At 46.4% G+C, this 18,070-nt stretch overlaps 1 protein-coding gene across 2 annotated transcripts; it reads left to right on the top strand.

The window, feature by feature from the left end:
* The first annotated feature begins 217 nt into the window (after positions 1–217).
* TNFAIP3 (TNF alpha induced protein 3) lies at positions 218–16,423 on the top strand. 2 transcript variants are annotated; one of them, XM_082305397.1, is made up of 9 exons: positions 218–426; positions 3,748–4,060; positions 8,311–8,501; positions 8,728–8,875; positions 9,078–9,248; positions 9,975–10,155; positions 11,624–12,534; positions 13,907–14,139; positions 14,806–16,422. In XM_082305397.1, the coding sequence occupies exons 2-9, from the start codon at positions 3,748–3,750 to the stop codon at positions 15,085–15,087; spliced, it is 2,430 nt and encodes an 809-aa protein (XP_082161523.1). In that variant the 5' UTR covers positions 218–426; the 3' UTR covers positions 15,088–16,422. The 2 variants fall into 2 exon arrangements, with proteins under 2 accessions (XP_082161523.1, XP_082161524.1); XM_082305398.1 differs by lacking the exon at positions 218–426 and adding an exon at positions 3,130–3,150 and having other exon boundaries at positions 14,806–16,423.
* Positions 16,424–18,070: the final 1,647 nt, after the last annotated feature.

Here is an 18,070-nt window from a genome sequence, read left to right as displayed (position 1 = left end):
CGGCGGCCCGGCGGCGGCGGCGGGGGGGGGGGCGCGGCGGCGCCCCCTGGCGGCGGCGGGCGGCGGCGGCCGCGGTTGTCACATGTCGGAAAGTCCCCGGCGCTGCCGGTGGAAATCCCCGGTGGGGTTTTTTTGTTGTGTGTTTTTTCTTTTTCTTTTTTTTTTTTTTTTTTTTTTTTTTTTTTTTGCGCCCGGGCGCTGAAACAGAAAGGGAAAAAAAACAAGCGGCTCGGCTCGGCCCTTCATTCCGCAGCGGCGGCGGCGGCGGCAGCAGCTCCGGCGGGGAGGGGGCGGCGCAGGGAAGGGAGCCCCGGCTCGGCGGGGGCTGATGGCTGCCGAGCTCGGCTGCGTCCCACCGCCCCAGCCCCGCTGCTGAGCAGGAGTTACCGGCAGGACCGACCGGAGGAGGAGCCCGCCGGCGGAGAGGTGAGCACCGCTCCGGGCACGGGGAGGGGAGGCGGGCAGGGCACGGCGGGGCGGCGGACCCCCAGAGCGGCTTCATCTCCCCCGTCCCGCTCGCAGGAGGGCGCCGCGGGGCTTTGGCCGCCCGTTTTGTCGTTTTCCTGCCGGCACCCGAGCAGTTCGCGCCCGGGGGGGGGGGGGCGGGGGGCGCTGCCTGCTGCGTCCCGCTGGGCATCTTCGGCCGGGCGGTGAAGTCGTGCCGGCTGCCGGCTGGCCCGGGCCCGGGCTCGGCGGGACCCCGGCGGGCTCCCCGCAGCCCCTACGGCGGGGAAGGCGACCGGCGGGGCTTTGCTGGGCTTGCTTTTAGCGCTTGCCGCTGCTGGAAAAGTCTGCTTTGAGCTCCTTCTCCTGTGAAGCTGGCAGGTGGCAACAGCGGCTGTCGTTTCCACCTTGCGTACGCTTGCTTCCAGCAGACCAGTAAGTTACGGAACTAAGCCGTGTAAACCAGTCCTGTGGTATATCAAACACCCTCAGTCCTCATCTTCTTCCTTGGTGAAGAGTGATAATATGCTTCGTTCTGAACCAAGCGCTAAGACAAAGATGCAGGCATAAAAATCCATGGGTGCTGAAGGTGTATGAAGCGTGTTTACTTTAGCGTCGTCTTAGGACTTTACGGAAAAGAGTTTATTATTGCCATTTTTCAGATAGAGGACAGAAAATTAAAATAACTTTATGAAGCCACTGGCAGACCTCAGAATAGTATTCAGCTTTCCCAAGCCCAGCGTCTTCAGTATTACATGTTCAGAAAGGATGCTGCCTCAGATAGCTATTTTAATCATTGTTTACAGCTGTTCTTTTCTGAGAATTCATAGTCATTACATGTCAAAAGGTTAAAGTAGTATAGCATACAGTAAAGCACAGGACGGTATAAACTAATATAGTTGTAGCTGAGCTTTCTGTTCTTTAAATCTCTAGCTTAGGTGGCTGTTGAGTTCTGTTTGTTTCATCACGTTGTTTGTGAAAATAAGGATTGCTCAGCTTTTGCCTTGATTAACATTAATGACCATAAATAGCATAGACAGTAATTTCCATGTGTGGAGGGGAAAATATGGCTGTAGAATATAATATTGAATAATATAGTTTCAGTGAATGCTTCTGTAAACTCAGTACTTTTTGTTACTTAAAGCTGGAAATAACCATTTCAAGGGTCCCTGCCGGTAGCTCTCAATCATGTGATTAGTCTTCATTCATGTAAAAAAATCCCATTGACTCAATAGCTCTACTATATAAGTAAGGGATTTGGTATTTTGGTCATCTCGGAGCAAAGTATAGCTGTGGTTATTAAACAGGTTAGTAAGGGGTTGTTTATATTTCATTTCTTAAATCATCCATACGTTCAGATATAGGATTATGTAAATAGCACATGTAAAACTATATTGGTGGGGGGAGTGGATGAGAAAATGTGTTATTTCCATTTTAAGGCTGTACGTTGATGGGGGAAATGATAAGAATATGCCATCTTTATTAGGTAAAGGAAAGCTTTTCTCTGTGTTGCAAGATGTGACAGCTCTGAGCCCTGTCCCTAGTGCTCTCACAGGATGGCATTCACACTCTTACAGTGTGAATGGCATTGCCTGGACTGAGCAGAAAGGACTTTGCAGCATCTGGTGTTTCACCTGCCTCTATTAAGGGCTTGACAGGACATCCACTGCGTCTCTTGATCAGCTGGTTCTCAGAGAGGTTATAGAGGGCAGCTCTTGGCAGCAGGAGTTTGAGGTCCCCTCTCACCCTGGCAGGGTCCTTTCCAGTGCTCCGGCTGGGTGGCTGGAGGGGGATGTTGCCAATGGAAGTGTCTGGGCGAAGAGGAGAGAGCAGCTGGTTCCCTTGCGGGGAAGGATGTGCTTCAGTCCTTCTGTGCAAGAGGGGTCTTCTGCCTCCACAGACCTGGGAGTCCCTTTCCAGTCAGTCTGTCAGGTTGCAGTCCTCCTTCTCCTCTCTCCGGCCCTCCAGACTCCCATCTCCGTGAGAAAACTTCCAAATAGTTGCATAAACCAGTTTTCAGTTGCTTCTTGTCTCTCTGTACTTGGCAAGGTATCTATCCAGACCTTGATATATACTTATGGCTTGATATTTGTCCCTAGATTCATAATCACAATGATGGGCTCTCCTAATGTGACCAGCTGTAGTCTAAACGTGTTAGGCATGCGTACCTTTATTTGTCTTAATAGAAATTTTGCTTTGTTTTTAAACAGAGCAGTAACGTACATGGACAGCATGGAGAGTCTCTCCATGTGAAAACAGGTTGTTGGTGGTGTTACTGTAGCACATGGGAGTTTTGAGGGATGTGGTCCCTACCTTTGGCTCTAGCTAGCCACAAAGTTAGTGTGCTCTGAATAAGTATTTCAGAGTGTATAGACAGTTTGAGGTTATGGGGATTTTTTTGTTCTTCCTGCTGTAGCCTGTGGGACCAGAGATACTGAAGAAAGGGATGCAGGGCAGCAAACATTACATGTCCCACTGTGGAAAAATATTGGGGTTTTTGAGCCAAGTGGAAATGCTTTTTCAGCTATGTTGACTTACCGCTGAGTAATAGCGGCACTGCAGACTGCACCCCGACACGTGGCACAAGCACCTCTGTGCAGTAGCTCTACCGCTCTCAAAATATAAGGAACCTCAAGAAGAGTAACATAAATCTGTTCTTGAGTACTTGCTCTGCTACAAATTCCTCATTTGCCATCTTCGGCCACCGTAAGTATGGGACAGATGCTAGCATGGCATGTAATTCTTGGGGCTCTTTTTGTACTGTTCCAAGCATCACTTCTCAGAATGTACGGGCTGCGGAAATCTGAAATGGTCATTATCTGCTTTTTTTGGCATGTCATCAAAACAAGAGCTTGAAATGTGCTGAAAGTTCAGCAAGTTCGTATGAGATTACACTGTGCAATTATCAATTAGTCAAATTTCAAGGAGAATTTTCCCTTCCCTTGATCTTGCTTTCTTTTATCCTTACTTTGATTTAAATGCTTTTTTTTTTTTTCCCTGGAACAATGATGCAATTTCCTTAGTTATGAATAAATTCTCTTTAATATCTTAGTAAGTGATAGAAGTAAATGATTGGAATAAGCTGGTCAGTGTCTATATCTGAGTAATGGATATGATGGATATGAGCTTTAAAAACCATCATCCATATAAGGCTCAGGGGACTGCATCCACTCTGTGCTCATTTTAGGCAAAACTGAAGCCAGAATCCCGCCCCTGCAAGTGCCTTCTCAATCTCTGCAGAAATGATAGCGCTGTGATGCAAGGACACTAACATGCCAATAAAAGGATCCTTTTTCTTTTCAGATGTCTTCTAGAAACATGGCTGGCCAACACATCCTTCCTCAAGCTTTGTATCAGAGCAATATGCTGAAAGCCATGAAGATTAGAGAGAGGACACCTGAAGATCTGGTCAAACCCCCCAGTGGAATAATTCACCACTTCAGGACTATGCACAGATACACCATAGAAATGTTCAGAATGTGCCAGTTTTGTCCTCAGTTTCGGGAAACACTTCAGAAGGCCCTGACTGACCAGGCCACCCAGACTTCGCTGGAGCGCCAGAGGAAGCTCAACTGGTGCATGGAAGTTCGGAGACTTGTCCCTTTGAAGACTAATGGTAAGTTATGAGCAGGTCTTTGCACTTGCGTTAAAACGGGTAATACGAATGTAGCACCTTTATTAATAGCATCTGAGTTCACGTTACTGAAACAGAAGCGCACGGCTTTAAAAAAGTGGTGCCTTTCAGTCTTAGTTTTGTAAACTAAAATTCTTTCCACATGATGTACTGTCCTGAGGCTGTAGCAGTCCCCAGCCCATATCACGGTATTATGAATAGCCTGAAAATTTCACAGATGTTTTCATGATATCAGTAACCTGTGGCACGTCAGAGTAAAATACCAGGCGGGAACCTTGACTTGCATCCCATCGCCTTTCTGTGAATCCGACTCTGCTATGTGCCGGCTGCCCCGTCGGAAGTGCCGAACGGCCCTTAATGCCAGGCAAGAGGAGACTTCAGATGCTTTGAGTGACAGGGATGCATTCCCGTATATATATATAGCAGACGTTAATATCCTGCCATAAGCCCTGCTGTTGTAGCTGGCAGGCAAGGTTCACTTGCTGATCCAGCTTTAACAGCGGTGCTGGCGGGAGCATCCTGTATGTGGAGCCGCTGGGGGCCTGACCTCGCTGGCCCTGGAGTCAGCGTGCTGCACCCGGCCGGCTCCCTCGTCCTCAGCTACCTGCTGGGGATTGCCAGCTCTTGCCCTCCCTTAGGGCTCACCAGTAACTCCCGTGTGTGCAAATGACAGCCATCTTTGTGCAACACAAGGTGTGCAGTGCCCTTTTCTTTCAAGGCTCAGTGCTGGTTTTAGGAGTTGGCTTTTGGGTTACTTTGTGTGTATTGCATGAAGTGCCGTAAATTAAAAGGTACGGCAGTAGTGCAAAGATTTCCTGAATAGGGTACATGCGTCCACAGTCTTGAGCAGGAAACTTTTGCACATGACTGTAAGAGTCGCTGGACATTTCACATTCAGTGGAGGAAAGATTTGGTAATGGCTATGACTTACGGTCACACAGCTGCCAACTTGGACTCAGGATTCCCTACAGTACAGATTGCCGCGAACTGGGAAGGTAGACTGGGACAGTGAGGACTCCAAGAACGTGGAAAATACATATTCTTTGCTCAAGGAGCAGGTGACACTGGTTATAGAAACACTGGGTGTGGTGGACCTGAAGCTTCATTGAAGTCCTTACGTTATGTTCTGTGTATGCTACTTTTCATATCTGTTTATATACACATTACCCTTATCTTCCTAGTCCACATTCTTCCTGTACCAAGTTCTACCATACTTCTCAGTCTGATTGCACGCACGGCTGCGTTGTGCAAAAGCCATAAAAACAGAACCGCCATGTAGATGTCACTGCCGTGACCTAGAAAAGACTGATCCTAATGTGTGTCTCTGCAACTGTTATAGAGGCAGTGACCTCTTGGTGGGCTTTTGCACATGTGTAAAATTCCCATTACTGTAATTAGACTGTGCATGGAGATCGGGTAGTCTTGAACTTCCAGAAGGACTGGAGTTGCAGCTAGGGCAGGCAGCGCTTTGCAGGTACTAGGAGGGTAACATCCCTCCAAGTGTTTCATCTTCAAAACTTCACCCCGGGAGATACGCTCTAACAGATTTACTAGGAAAATGGACAACGAGCATAATTTTTGCCCAGGGCAAAGAGCAACAGGTTTGGAATCCCCCATCTCCTGTTAATACAAGTCCTGCAGGGGCTAACGCTGCCTGGACAGGCCCTTGTTGCTGACAACACAGTATTCAATAACTGTGACCTCTTGCATTGTCCCATGACTGTCGGCCAGTGTTATAAATGACAACAACTTGTGGACTGGTGACTCGGATCCCATCCGTGAGCAGATGTACCAATATACAAGATGCTGAAATACTAGGGTAGGTTGAGGGAAGGCGAAGCAAGGGCTTGGTGTGTGGTCCCCTGTACTCCGTCCAGCCAATGAACTTGGCTTCAGTTCACTGCTTTAGGGTCATTAAGTGCATGTGTAGAAGGAGTGGCTTTGGGAACCTGTGGTTTATGCAAAGTAGTCGCAGTGAGGGACTTTCGCAGGAGACAGAAGGTAGACTGGACTGAAGGAGAGGATCCCTGAAAGAAGGGACAGAAGCCTGGAGAAGCCCTGCATTATCCCAGAAAATAACTTTTTTTTTTTTTTTTCCTCCCACATGGCATGAAGAATACTTTAAAAAGCATTTAGCTGCTTAACCCATCGATGTGGGAGGAATATACTAGTTTTTTCAGTCAACAGTGGGCTTTCTTCAGAAAATTCTGGCTTTTTTTCTAATGAAGGTTTTAATTGTTGAAAACAGAGAAAGTACTTCCTATAGGATCTTTAGGTGTATATTTTACCTAATATGTACATGAGTTTGTGGAGTGGTGTTTTGTTTTGTTTTTTTTTTTTTAATTAAAAAAGCCCTTTAGAATCACCACACATTTCTTTGCAGACACGCGAATGGAGGATAGAAGGAAAGCAGTAGGAGGTATAAAAATCGAAACTGTTTTTAAAAAAAAAAAAAAAATTAAAAATTCCAGCATCTATTGGCTGTAGAGATTTCACTTGTATAATGAATCGGCATTCATTCCAGCTCGCCCAGCCACACCCCCCGGGAAAGTCCGAGGGAGGCTTCCCTGCTCAGCCCTGCACACCACAGAACAAAAAGTACAACTGTTGCTCAATTGCTAGTCAAACGGCGCAGGGGAATTCCAAGTGCTGTGTAAGGAATTTTGGGCAGCGCTTCTCAATAAAGAACTGAAAGTGAGCTCTCTCAGAGAGAGAGGGAAAAAAAAATCTTATCTTTGCTCTAGATTTTGCAAAGGGAAAATTTTAATAGGATTAATATGTCATCTTTCTTGGTCAGAAGGAAACCCAGTCAGTTTTTCTGTCTTATATGTTGCTCCCTGATTTTTGAGCTCAAGTAAGCAGCCTGCAGACTTGAAGTAAGCTTTGCAAGATAGCATTCAGAGACCAGAAGGCAGTTGCAGGAACATGCACTGAGTCCATAGCAATTTATGAAGTGTTAAGTAGATCTCAAATTATATCTTTTTCAGGTTCTGGGGTCTGTTGTAGGTTTTTCTCTGCAGTTTCATAGAAAAAGTAGTAAAAGTGTACACAAATGGTGTACTTGAGCTCATAAGGCATGTGGCAAACTGGGTTTAAGTCTTTTGTAGATGTTCTTTGGGTGAGGTTTTTTTCCACATGAGAAAAATCTAGTAGCTGTAGCATGGTTGATGTCCTCTATTCCAAGGAAATTGCTGTGGTTTCTTAGCATTCAGTGAATCTGTTTACCACTGTAGTAAACACCGGACCTAGTTTTGAATCTGATATGACAGTAATGATTCTTGACATCTCCCTTTCAAGCGAGACATCTCCTTTTGAATAAGATGGCTAGAGATGGAATTTGAAACCCAGCCATAGGCATGCTTTCTCACACCTTTTAATTAAGTCAGTTAACTGCTCTGATTCTCAGTTTCCTCCCCTCTGAAACTGCAGAACATCACTTTTCCTTCCTACCTGTAGAGTAAAGAGGACTTTTTAAATGTAAGGAGTGTGTCTAAAAGAAAATCGAATCGCTATGTTTTTCATTTATTTAGTTTTAATTTTGTATTTTAGAAGAAGAAGCCTTTAAATAAAACTTTCAACAGCACAGCATACTACCAGTTCCAAGAGGAAGGCAAGAGGTGTTCCTACAATTGCCTTTCTGTCTCTCTCTCTCTTTTTTTTTTTTTTTTTTTTTAGTTAAAATTCCTCCATCAAGCACAACCAAGTGCCAAGCCTTTCAATGCAGTGCTTGTCAGGGGGTGTGAGGCTTGGTGTTACTGTAGTATTTTCTTAGTCGTTTCCATTATGCGTACCCTGTGCCGTCAGGTGTATATTTGTATAAACACTAATGAGGGAGATTGAAACATTCTTTTGTAATTTTAAGTTGACTCTGTTGTGTTTAGAAGCTATTTCAACTGTGTTTGACATTTGCAGTTCACCCCAAAATTCAGTTCATGATATCAGTCAAAGTTAAATAAGATAGGTAAGGGGCAGGCTTCCCACCATTGCTGAATGACAGCTTAACACCGCCCGGTGAAGGGAGAAAACCAGTGGAGAGGGGACTTTCTTCCTTTCTGTCTCTGAGCAGAGAGCTCCTAGCTGTGGTGGTCTTGTTAAAACCCTTCTGTCCGAGGCTTGGAGAGAAGTGCACAGGGAATATGGATATGCACAGCGTGACTCTACATCCCGCATGCTTTTGTGGGGTTTTATTTAAGTAGCCACTTAAAAATAAAGTACTCTTTCTTTTTTTGCAGGTGATGGAAATTGCCTCATGCATGCTGCATCACAGTACATGTGGGGTATTGAAGATATCGACCTCGTCTTAAGAAAAACATTGTTTAGTGCACTCAGGGAGATTGACACACGGAACTTCAAGCTCCGCTGGCAGCGGGAAGCTATTAAATCCCAGGAGTTTGTAGAAACGGGACTCCACTATGACACCCGGGTAAGGTGGCCTGAGGGAATCATGCTGTTTTCTGAGTGCTCATCAGCGTTGCCTTGCTGATTTCATTTGCTTTTTGGCTTCACGGATTCCGCCATTAGTGGAGAGCAGAAATAGTCTTCCTTTGGAGGAAATGGGAAAATACGATTATTTTGAGCACTGTTGTGCTGCAGTTGGTTCCTGAGCTCCGTGTCTTTGAACCGTTGCTGATGGATGTTTCTTTCCTCAGAACTGGGAGGAGGAGTGGGAATACCTCATTGAAATGACCTCCCCAGAAACATCTGGGGCTCGAAACAGGCTTCCATATAATGCACTGGAAGAAATCCACATCTTCATCCTTGCCAACATCCTCAGAAGGCCAGTCATTGTCCTTGCAGGTGAGTTGCCCAGACAGTCATCTCACTGTGTTACTCTGTGCTGTGTTTGTAATCATACTTCGATAATTGTTGTTTTCAGGTAGATGCATTTCAGAACGGGGCGTTTTCAGCAATTGTTCTAAAACACCTAGAATATGTTTTGTCTTGCCTGTAGCACATACTTATTTGTGCTTATTTGTGTTTTCTTTTCTTCCTTATGCAGATAAAGTGGTGAGAAGTTTAGAGTCAGGCTCCAGTTTTGCTCCTCTGAATGTTGGTGGTATTTACTTGCCTCTCCTTTGGCCAGCTGAAGAGTGCTACCGATACCCAATTGTGCTTGGCTACGACAATATGCATTTTACACCACTAGTGAGTCTGAAGGACAGTGGGCCAGGTATTGTTCAAGTACCTTGTTTGGTATTTATGTAGTTTCTTCAATATCATCATGCTGATAAAGCATTTAAAATATAATCTGGTTTAGATTTGCATTTCAAAAGTTAAAATAAATGTAAAAGATTCCTTTGGAATATGTGCTTACAATGTGAGCAGAATTGACTGTCAGTCTGAATAGGAACTAAAGGTTATCTTCAAAAGGCCGGTTGAAAGTAGAGTACAACTCACCTGCTTGCAGGCTGGGATCAGTCAAAGGGTGGCCTCTGCTTCGTTGTGTTCTGGCCTCCTTTCCACGCGCCATCATAAGAGAAGCAGCTTTGAAGGACATGGTCTCGCAGCAGTGTACCACTGCCTGGCAGGGAAAATGAGATATATGCTTTGCCATTTTTAATGCATCTCTTCTGAATAGATAGCAGTTCTCTAGGTTCAGGTTAGGGCATCATCCTGTGGAAAGGTAGAACAAACTAAGATCTACAATGCTGCCCACACTGAGAAGAAAATTGCTATGGGGACATTAAAATTCCCGTGGGATGGGGCTAGGTTTGTGGTGCAGACATGTCTGCGTCTTCCGCCAGTGGCGCTGTTTAGAAACCAGTTGCTCTGGCCAGCTGCTCTCCTCTCTCTCCGAAACTCAGCAGCAGTGGTGACATCTCTGTGTGTTGCATCTTGTGGTTACTCCTGCCTGGTAAAATATATATGTATGCTAACTCATCTTGTTTCCCCACAGAAATCCGAGCTGTCCCTCTGGTCACCAGTGAACGAGGCAGATTTGAGGACTTGAGCGTGCACTTTCTGACAGACACAGAAGAGAGGGAGAAAGAGCAGCTGCTAAAAGACTACTTGATAGTGATAGAAATTCCAGTGCAAGGCTGGGATCATGGTACAACTCATCTAATTAATGCTGCAAAGTGAGTGTCGTTCCTGTTTCCTCAAAGTTATCTTGTTTATGGTGGTGGGAGAAGCCGGGCAGCCCAGTGTGTTCCTTCGGTCTTTCCTTCCTTCAACGGTAGCACACCTGTTTACCCTCTGCGATATGAAATAACGGCATTACTGCTGACATGCTTTGAAGTGATATGAGCTCGAGCTAGTCTTAAATTTAAAGGCAAAAATGCCTTTACACTTAGCAGACTGAAACTAATATTTTAGAAGAGTAAACCCAATGGATTAGTTTCACTGACTTTTAGGCTACGCAGGGGGGTGGCTGAAAAACGGTTAAACCCAAGAACTAGTTAGGCCAAACTCTTGCGCTTTGTGTAAGGGCACGTTGCATAAAGGGCAGTTGGTGTAATTTTGGCTGCCCTAGGGAAAGTCCTTGGCAGTACGTTCTTAGCGCAGATGCCTCGGCGCCCTGGGCTGTTGCAGTGTGGCAGCAGGCAGGAAGCTGTGGCCAGCGGAGGAACCGGCGTCTGCGCTCGTCCCCCTGACGGTTGAGCATCAGTAACGTGCAGGGGGCAGCTGGCAGCACCCATCGGTTTCTTGCTTTTAGGGGATGCTGGCAGCGGTGTGCACCCAGCCCCTTTGCAAATGCGGGAGGGAAGCGATGCTCCGTATCCTCTGTCTTTGCTTCCATTACCACACAGGGAGGTATCTTTATGCTGTTGGGTGGTTCTGGTTTAGGAGCCTTGAAAATTGAAGTCCTCCTACCCAAAGGATATATGCATACATAAAGAGTAGCAATTGAGCTTCCCTAGTCCCACTGCACAGATGTATTCTTGTTACCAGTCCTCATCCTACCAACTGTGGCATGGTGAAGCTCCAGTGTGGGGTTTTCCCTGCGGTTGGGGGCAGAGTAGGGATGGTGTGATGGATGCTAGCATTACGCACACCGCACTGAAGCCCCAGAGTTTGTTTGAAGAATTCCGCTGGTAGATACAGACCCAACAGGGCAAAACCAGGAGCAGATTTCATGATAAAATGTATCATGACATGCTGAGCCCCTTGTAGGGAAGGCTTGTTCTTAGCATGGGCTGGTGAAGAGAGGGGTCTTCCACTCTAACCTCCGCTCAGCTGAGCACGGGTCTTCAGAGGACTTCAGGATTTGGGGGACTTTTCGCTTCTGAGAGATGATCCATATTCTTCATGCAAACAGCTCTCAGACAGAAAACCCTCACCTAGAAAATCCTTTTAAGAATACTTGTGTTTAGCATTGTGTCAGACCATTTCTTTAGATGTGAAAGTCTCCATTTGACATCACTGAACACCTGCTTTTAAAATTATTTCCATTTACAGCAACAGTTTAATATCCTGGATCTTCTAGCTGAGTAATATGGATGTGCATTAAATCTACATTTCCTCCCCACATTGCTTGTATTTGCCTCCACCCCCACCATCTGCCCTTTTCAACCACTGATGCAATCTTCCTTTTTTGGCTGTCAGGTTAGATGAAGGCAACCTACCCAAAGAAATAAACCTCGTGGAAGATTACTTTCAACTGGTACAGCATGAGTACAAGAAGTGGCAGGAGAACGCTGAACCTGCTAGAAGAGAGACCTGCTCCAGGAACAGACAGGAACTGTCTTTTTCCCAGCTCTCCCTCTTACAGGTGAAATGTGAAACGCCGAATTGCCCTTTCTACATGTCTGTGAACACCCAGCCCTACTGCCACGAGTGCTTTGAGCGGAGGTCTCAGGGAAGCAAAGGAAGAAAGCAGACCTCCAAAGCAGCACCCGAGAAACTGAAGGCAGCTGGGTCGGGCTCCTCCCGTGGGGACGTTTGTGAACCTGGGGGATGGACGTCCGAAGGGCCTGTGACAGGGCCTCGCTCCGCACCTCCAACTGCTCCAAGCCTTTTCCTATACAGCGAGACCACAGCCATGAAATGCAGGACACCAGACTGCCCCTTTACATTGAACGTGCAACACAATGGGCTTTGCGAGCGCTGCTACAACTCCAAACAGCTTGGTCCTTGCAACAATTTGGATGACCGGAGATGTTTAGACTATGCTACATGCAAGGTGTGCCGTCAGAAGGCCAACAGGACCTTCAATGGCATATGCAGCACTTGCTTCAAAAGGTCTACAGAGCGCTCCTCAAATGGCAGCCCTGCTTTCCTTCCCACATGCCACCAGAGATCGACGTCTGACCCGTCCCAGATCTCCCAGAGCCTCCTCCAGCACTCCTGCCATCAGGCTCCCAACAGCCAGGGTGAGGAGCCCCCGCCACCGGCGCTGCCTCCCGAGGAGAAGAGGGGAGGTAACCTCTGCAGGAAACCTGGCTGCAAGTTTTTTGGGACGCCACAGAACGAGGGCTTTTGCACGCTGTGTTTCTTTGAGTACAGGGAAAACCATGGTAAGTGGAGATGGGGTGAGCTTTGGCACGCTTTGGCTGCGGATCGGCCTCCTCGAGCTATGAAGCTCTGCATGCACTGGGTGTTGAAAGGGCAGGGGGTGATGGAAACAGTGTGGAGCAGAAGCAGCAGTCTGAGGAGAAGGTGCTTTTTTGGCCATTATTATCCCATAAAGGGGCATGCAATACCAGTGTGGGAAATCTATGAAATTTCTTGCAAAACTTCCCATTGGCTTTCATGGAAGCAAAACTATCTCAAGAAGGGGTGCGTTTTGATCCCTCCCCACCGTCCACTGCAGTCATGGTTTAGTATGAATTTTCTTCACAGCTAGACAAGTTGTAGGAGTCAGTGAGGGAAATGCTATTGTATTGATGCTACTGAAAACCAGTTGTGTTAGCAAGGCTTTTAAAAACCTTGGGATGAATTTGAAGATCCGTATCCATTCTGGATGTAAGAGGTATAACACTCTCGAGTAACTACTGAAGTTGCCTTGATAAGCAGAGCAAGTAGAAGTTGACTGTAGGTAACGTGCTTATATTTTGGAGTAACTTAGGAATGTATTGTTATAATCTACCGTGAAATCTTTCTTGGTAGTATCATGTGCATGCGTGTGCATGTGTGTTTAAAGGCAGGCCTTCGAAAAGGTAATAGTCTGTGAATAAATCATAGCATGAAATCTTCATCTTTCATGCTACTGCTCTGTTACACAGGCAAAGAGCCCTTGGCTATAGAGGGTGAAAGGCACATGTAAGAGGGAGTTATTGCTTATCAGCAATTATTGCTTATCTCTTAAAACTGTTTCATTGTTGACAAGTGTGCCAATGCTGCGCTTTCCACATACTTTCAAATTAGGGAACTTCTATGCCAACTTGCAAGAGCTTATTTTCCACAGTTGTTCACAATGAAAATTTTTTCCTTCTGATTGTGGAATGTATAAGATTGCTTCATGAGACTAAAAAGCATAGGCACTTTTTCCTATTAAGCTCTGTGCCACTGTACTTCCATTACCCATTGCGCCTGAAATGGGGGAGGCCAAGAGGGAAGTGTTGGGGTAGATCACAGATGACATACTGAAGCCAAAGCTGAAATTCCCCTTGACTTCAATGGGATCTAGTTTTCCCACTGAGGGCAAGTTTTTCCCAAATCAGCTGTTTCAACAACTTCTAATATGAAACTCAGGCTGTATTAGCTCCTTTATTTATGTAACGTGGAGAAAAGTGCATCAACTGAGGGGTCTCAGGACTGTCCAAAACCCATGTTTGAGGCTAGTAGATTTATTTTTATTTTTAAACTGGGGAGCTTTTTATAGTTGCTTTGGGTCATCAGGTCTATGGGGCACATTCAAACTCCTCCTGTCCTTACTTTGCGTTACAGACAGCGCTTTGCTACGCCACCAGAGGAGATCTCAGAGGAAGTCCTCACCAGCGGGTCAGCCAGGAACCTCCGCTGCTGCCTTCCGTAACACAGTGTCCTGCCAGCGGCGCGACTGCGGCACCCTGGGCAGCACGATGCTCGAAGGGTACTGCCAGAACTGCTTCATTAAAGCCCAGAACCAGAGATTTCAGGAAGCCAGGAGGACGGAAGAACAGCTGGTGAGACAGCCAGAAGTAAGTGTGAACTTCTCAAAATCTTCCTCTTGTTTAGCGCTGCACATTTTTGTCTTGTGTGAAAAACTCAGGATGCGTACTAGAAAATCCTCAAATGAATGCATCCTAAGTATCGTGGAAAGACAAGCGTAGAGTATCTCATGATTTTTTCCTGCTGCAGCTGAGCAGCACTCCTAAAAGTCATTCTCAGTTTAGGGTTATCATGGCTGCGTTCAGTTTTACCTCAGCTGAGATTTCACCAGCAATTTCAGTGGAAGCAATTGGACAAACAGTTGGTTTGTTTGCTGATGAAGGAGAGATTTTCATTCTTACCCTTAGAGCTATGCAACTGCATCAAGGGATTTAGTCCGTTTCATGTTGCCTTTTTCATTGATCCCATTACAGATTGTCTTTGTTCCAGATTTTTTTTTTTAATTTGGTCTGACCCTTTTAGAAGTGAGAGTTACCAGAGATAAAAACCATTTTTTTTCGAAGAAATGACAGAATGTGTTATTTTCTTTGGTAAAGCCCAACTTGGCTCTTGGTATTGCACTTTTCAGAAGAACCATGTATCTGCAACAGCCCCCAGTGATTACCTATACAAACCATTAGCAGAGCTGAAAGTAAATGAAAAGCCACTTGTGCTGCCAGCATGGCAACTGACAATGTGTTTTAATGTTTTTCAAGAGAACGGGACAGCACAGAGATTTGCAGCGAGCAGCATTGAGTAGCCAGGAGAGACGGTGTGCTGTGGCTTCGTGTAGAAACAACCTGGCCTGCAGAAGCGATGACTTGTGCCAGGAGTGCCGGCGCCTCGGTCAGCTCGCGCCGTCGGGGAGTGCCAGGGACCCGGCTGCAGAGGAGCCCCCGAAGCAACGCTGCCGAGCCCCTGCTTGTGATCACTATGGCAATGCCAAGTGCAATGGCTACTGCAATGAATGCTACCAGTTCAAGCAGATCTATGGCTAGCGGAGGGGAGGAGTTGGCAAAGAAGAAGAAAGCAATACCAACTACTTCCTTCACTGAAACGGTGCTATGTCCAAAACACTTAACAGTCCTGGGAGTAGGAGGGCAGGGGGAAATATAAGCTCTCTGCTTGTGTTCATGTTTATTCCCAAGAATAGGAATAAATGTCTACTTCCTCTAAACACTGCATACAGGGACTGCTGAGAAGGGCAGGTTGCCTTCTGCACAGAGCTGTCGTTCATGACTAAGCTCCTACAATGCCATATTTAATTCTTGGACTTCCCAAGAGGAAGTGTGAAGTATTTGAATCCAAAGAACTTCCCAATTCTGCCTCTTTCTCAATACCTCCCCTCCTCCCGGGCGAGGAGCCGCAGCTACTGTTGGAGGTGCAGGAGCTCTTTGTGTTTGCGCGCATCAGTCAGAGGCAAATCTTTCCTGAGAAGCGATCCTCCAGGACAGGCTGATGCAACTTGCAGTTGATGTCTGAAGAAACTTGCTTTGGGTTGCCCGCGTCCTTGCTGGTGTTCTAACGGAGCTCGTCCAGGCGGGAGCTCCTGCAGGCGGTCAGAGTGTTAACAGCAAGCGGTTCTGTGTTTGCAGAGCCCTCAGCAAACCGCAGCCAGAAACGAGACCAGCAGTGGTCTGCTCCCTTGACATGCTTAACCTAACCAGCGTTTAGATGCTTTCCCAAATCCCAAGACAGCTGGAAAGACAGGTGATTACAGAAACAACTTTCATGAGCACATGCATGTTATGGGAAAACTAAATCCTGCCATTTCCCACTCATGTGGAAGGAATTGCTTCCAACACACAAAAAAACCCCCAAAGCCCTTTGTCTTCGGCTTCCGTTCTGAAACCAGAGCAACTCTCTTCTCCTGCATTGTAACTGTTGGGAATACATGTGCTGCTGTTCATACCCCCCTCCCCATTTCTGTCCCACTTCTTTCTGTTATCCTTCATGTGGTTCTGTTATCGTGCAAACAGCTTAGAGCTCGGTAACGGAGTGCTTTAGGGTCGAGGTTTTACTCCTGGAGTTCATGCATCCACTTCTCAATCTGAAATACCTTCTTTAGTGACCTTGCCTTTACCATTGTGCCTGGTACCTGCTTCTCTCTTCTCCTTTCATACATTTTACGTTTCCAGCATCTGTTTTGCTGCTATGATTTTGGGGGTGATACCTCTTCTAAGTTGCTTCTCAATTTTAGAATCTTTTTCTAGTTATTAAAAAAAGAGTTTTTAAAAAGAAAAAAAAAAACCTCATGACTTATTTCTGTTAAGTTTTATATATTTTGTGAACTTTAATGTGAACGTGTTTTATTAAAATATTTATATTATTTGAAACAATGCAACTTGAAATTTGCACAGCTATGTTTTTTATATATATATATATATTTACTCTTGTGAAAGTTACAAACTTAAATGTATAATTGAAAAACATTCTCTGATATAAAGAAATAAATTATTGAAGGATTGAATTTGCTATTTTATGTTGATGAGAGAGAGCACAGTTGAGCATGGGACGCCCCCTGAAGAAAGCATTTCTGTTCAGGTCCACCCTTCAGCATGTTACCAAGTTCTCCCTGGTTCAGATGATGTAGCCAAGCACTTTGAAGAGGTGATAACTTGCTGTAAGTCTCTGCATACTCCCACCTTACATCATTGTCTTCTCAGGAAGAGCTCTTGGTACCGTGGGAGACCCATGCAGTCAGTGTGCATAAGGAGGTGGCTTCTGTGGGTGCAGAGTATCATCAGTCCCTGGAACTATGGGTGTGGGAAAGTAAGGATGGTCGCGACCAGGCTGCAAGAGAAGCTAAGCTTAGACTGACTTGACTTTGCTTTCTTCATTCATCCATCGCTTATGCCAGGGATTCCCAACCGATGTTGCTTGAGTGCCACCTGGGGAGGTGGTGATGGCAGCATGTGGTCCCCACCTCTGCCCAGCCATGCATGCAGCCCCGAAGGCACAGGCCAGCCCTACCACCTTCCCTCACCAGGGGCAGCAGGGAAGCCCCTCGCCTTTTGGCCTTGGCATCTGGGTTGCTCAATAGCTCCTGAAAAGCAAGTTGCCAACTGCTACTTGAAAAAGTACTTGAAAGCAGTGTTTTCTTCTCATCCCAAGCTCAGTCTAACCCAGCCCCACTGCCAGGGGATTTCTGCACTGTAACACCCCCTCAGCGTGGCATGAGTATGCCTGTACCGGCACTTGGGTGTTTCAGACCCCTGCCTAGACAGGCAATACTGTACACTACCATGGCTTCTTGGTGTTGCCGGTGACCTGAAGGAAAAAAAATGAGTCGGTGCTGCAAATGTCCCTGTGCAATCAGGAAAGAGGACCCTTTCCTAAGAGGCTGACTTCTCCAGATCAGCTGTTCTCTGTCCTGGTTAACTCTTTAATCCCTTCCTGCTGCTCAGGAGCACACCTCAGCATATGCTTCAGTGTTGTACCAACTGAAGCCATGTAGATGCTAAGTTACTGAAGTACTTTTGCCACAGGTTAGCTAGTCCTTGTAATTCAGTCAGCTCTCTAGCCCATGTTCCTGGATGCCTGTCCACCTTCCTCACGGCCACTGCTCTCCTTACAGTTTAGCCCAGCTCCCTCTGGACCCATGTACCCCTCTTCTCAGATAATACAACCTAGAAGTCAGCCTATTCCCCCCAGAGGAGAGCCTGCTGGATCTACCAACCCCATCTATACAGCATACTCCTGTTTTTCAAAATCTGACTCTTGTTTATCCGTACCCTCCTTCCCCTTTCTTTACAACTCATGCAACTCACATGCCCACCCGATTCATTGAACTTCTGCACCAGGCAGACACCTCGGTGCTGAAAGAGCGGGCAAAGACTGGGAGGGATGTCTGCACCAGGAGATGGAGGCAGCTCACGGCATCCAGCCTCGGCAGCCGTCAGCCCCTGCGCGCAGAAAAGGCAGACCCTCCATCATGACGCCTTCAGTGTCGGGAGGTTGTTTAACTCCAGTTGCTGTTAA

Source organism: Platalea leucorodia (assembly GCF_965183815.1).
Source record: "Platalea leucorodia genome assembly, chromosome: 3".
NCBI lineage: Eukaryota > Metazoa > Chordata > Aves > Pelecaniformes > Threskiornithidae > Platalea > Platalea leucorodia.
The sequence above is the reverse complement of the archived record's forward strand: the minus strand, read 5'-3'. Positions and strand labels throughout refer to the sequence as shown.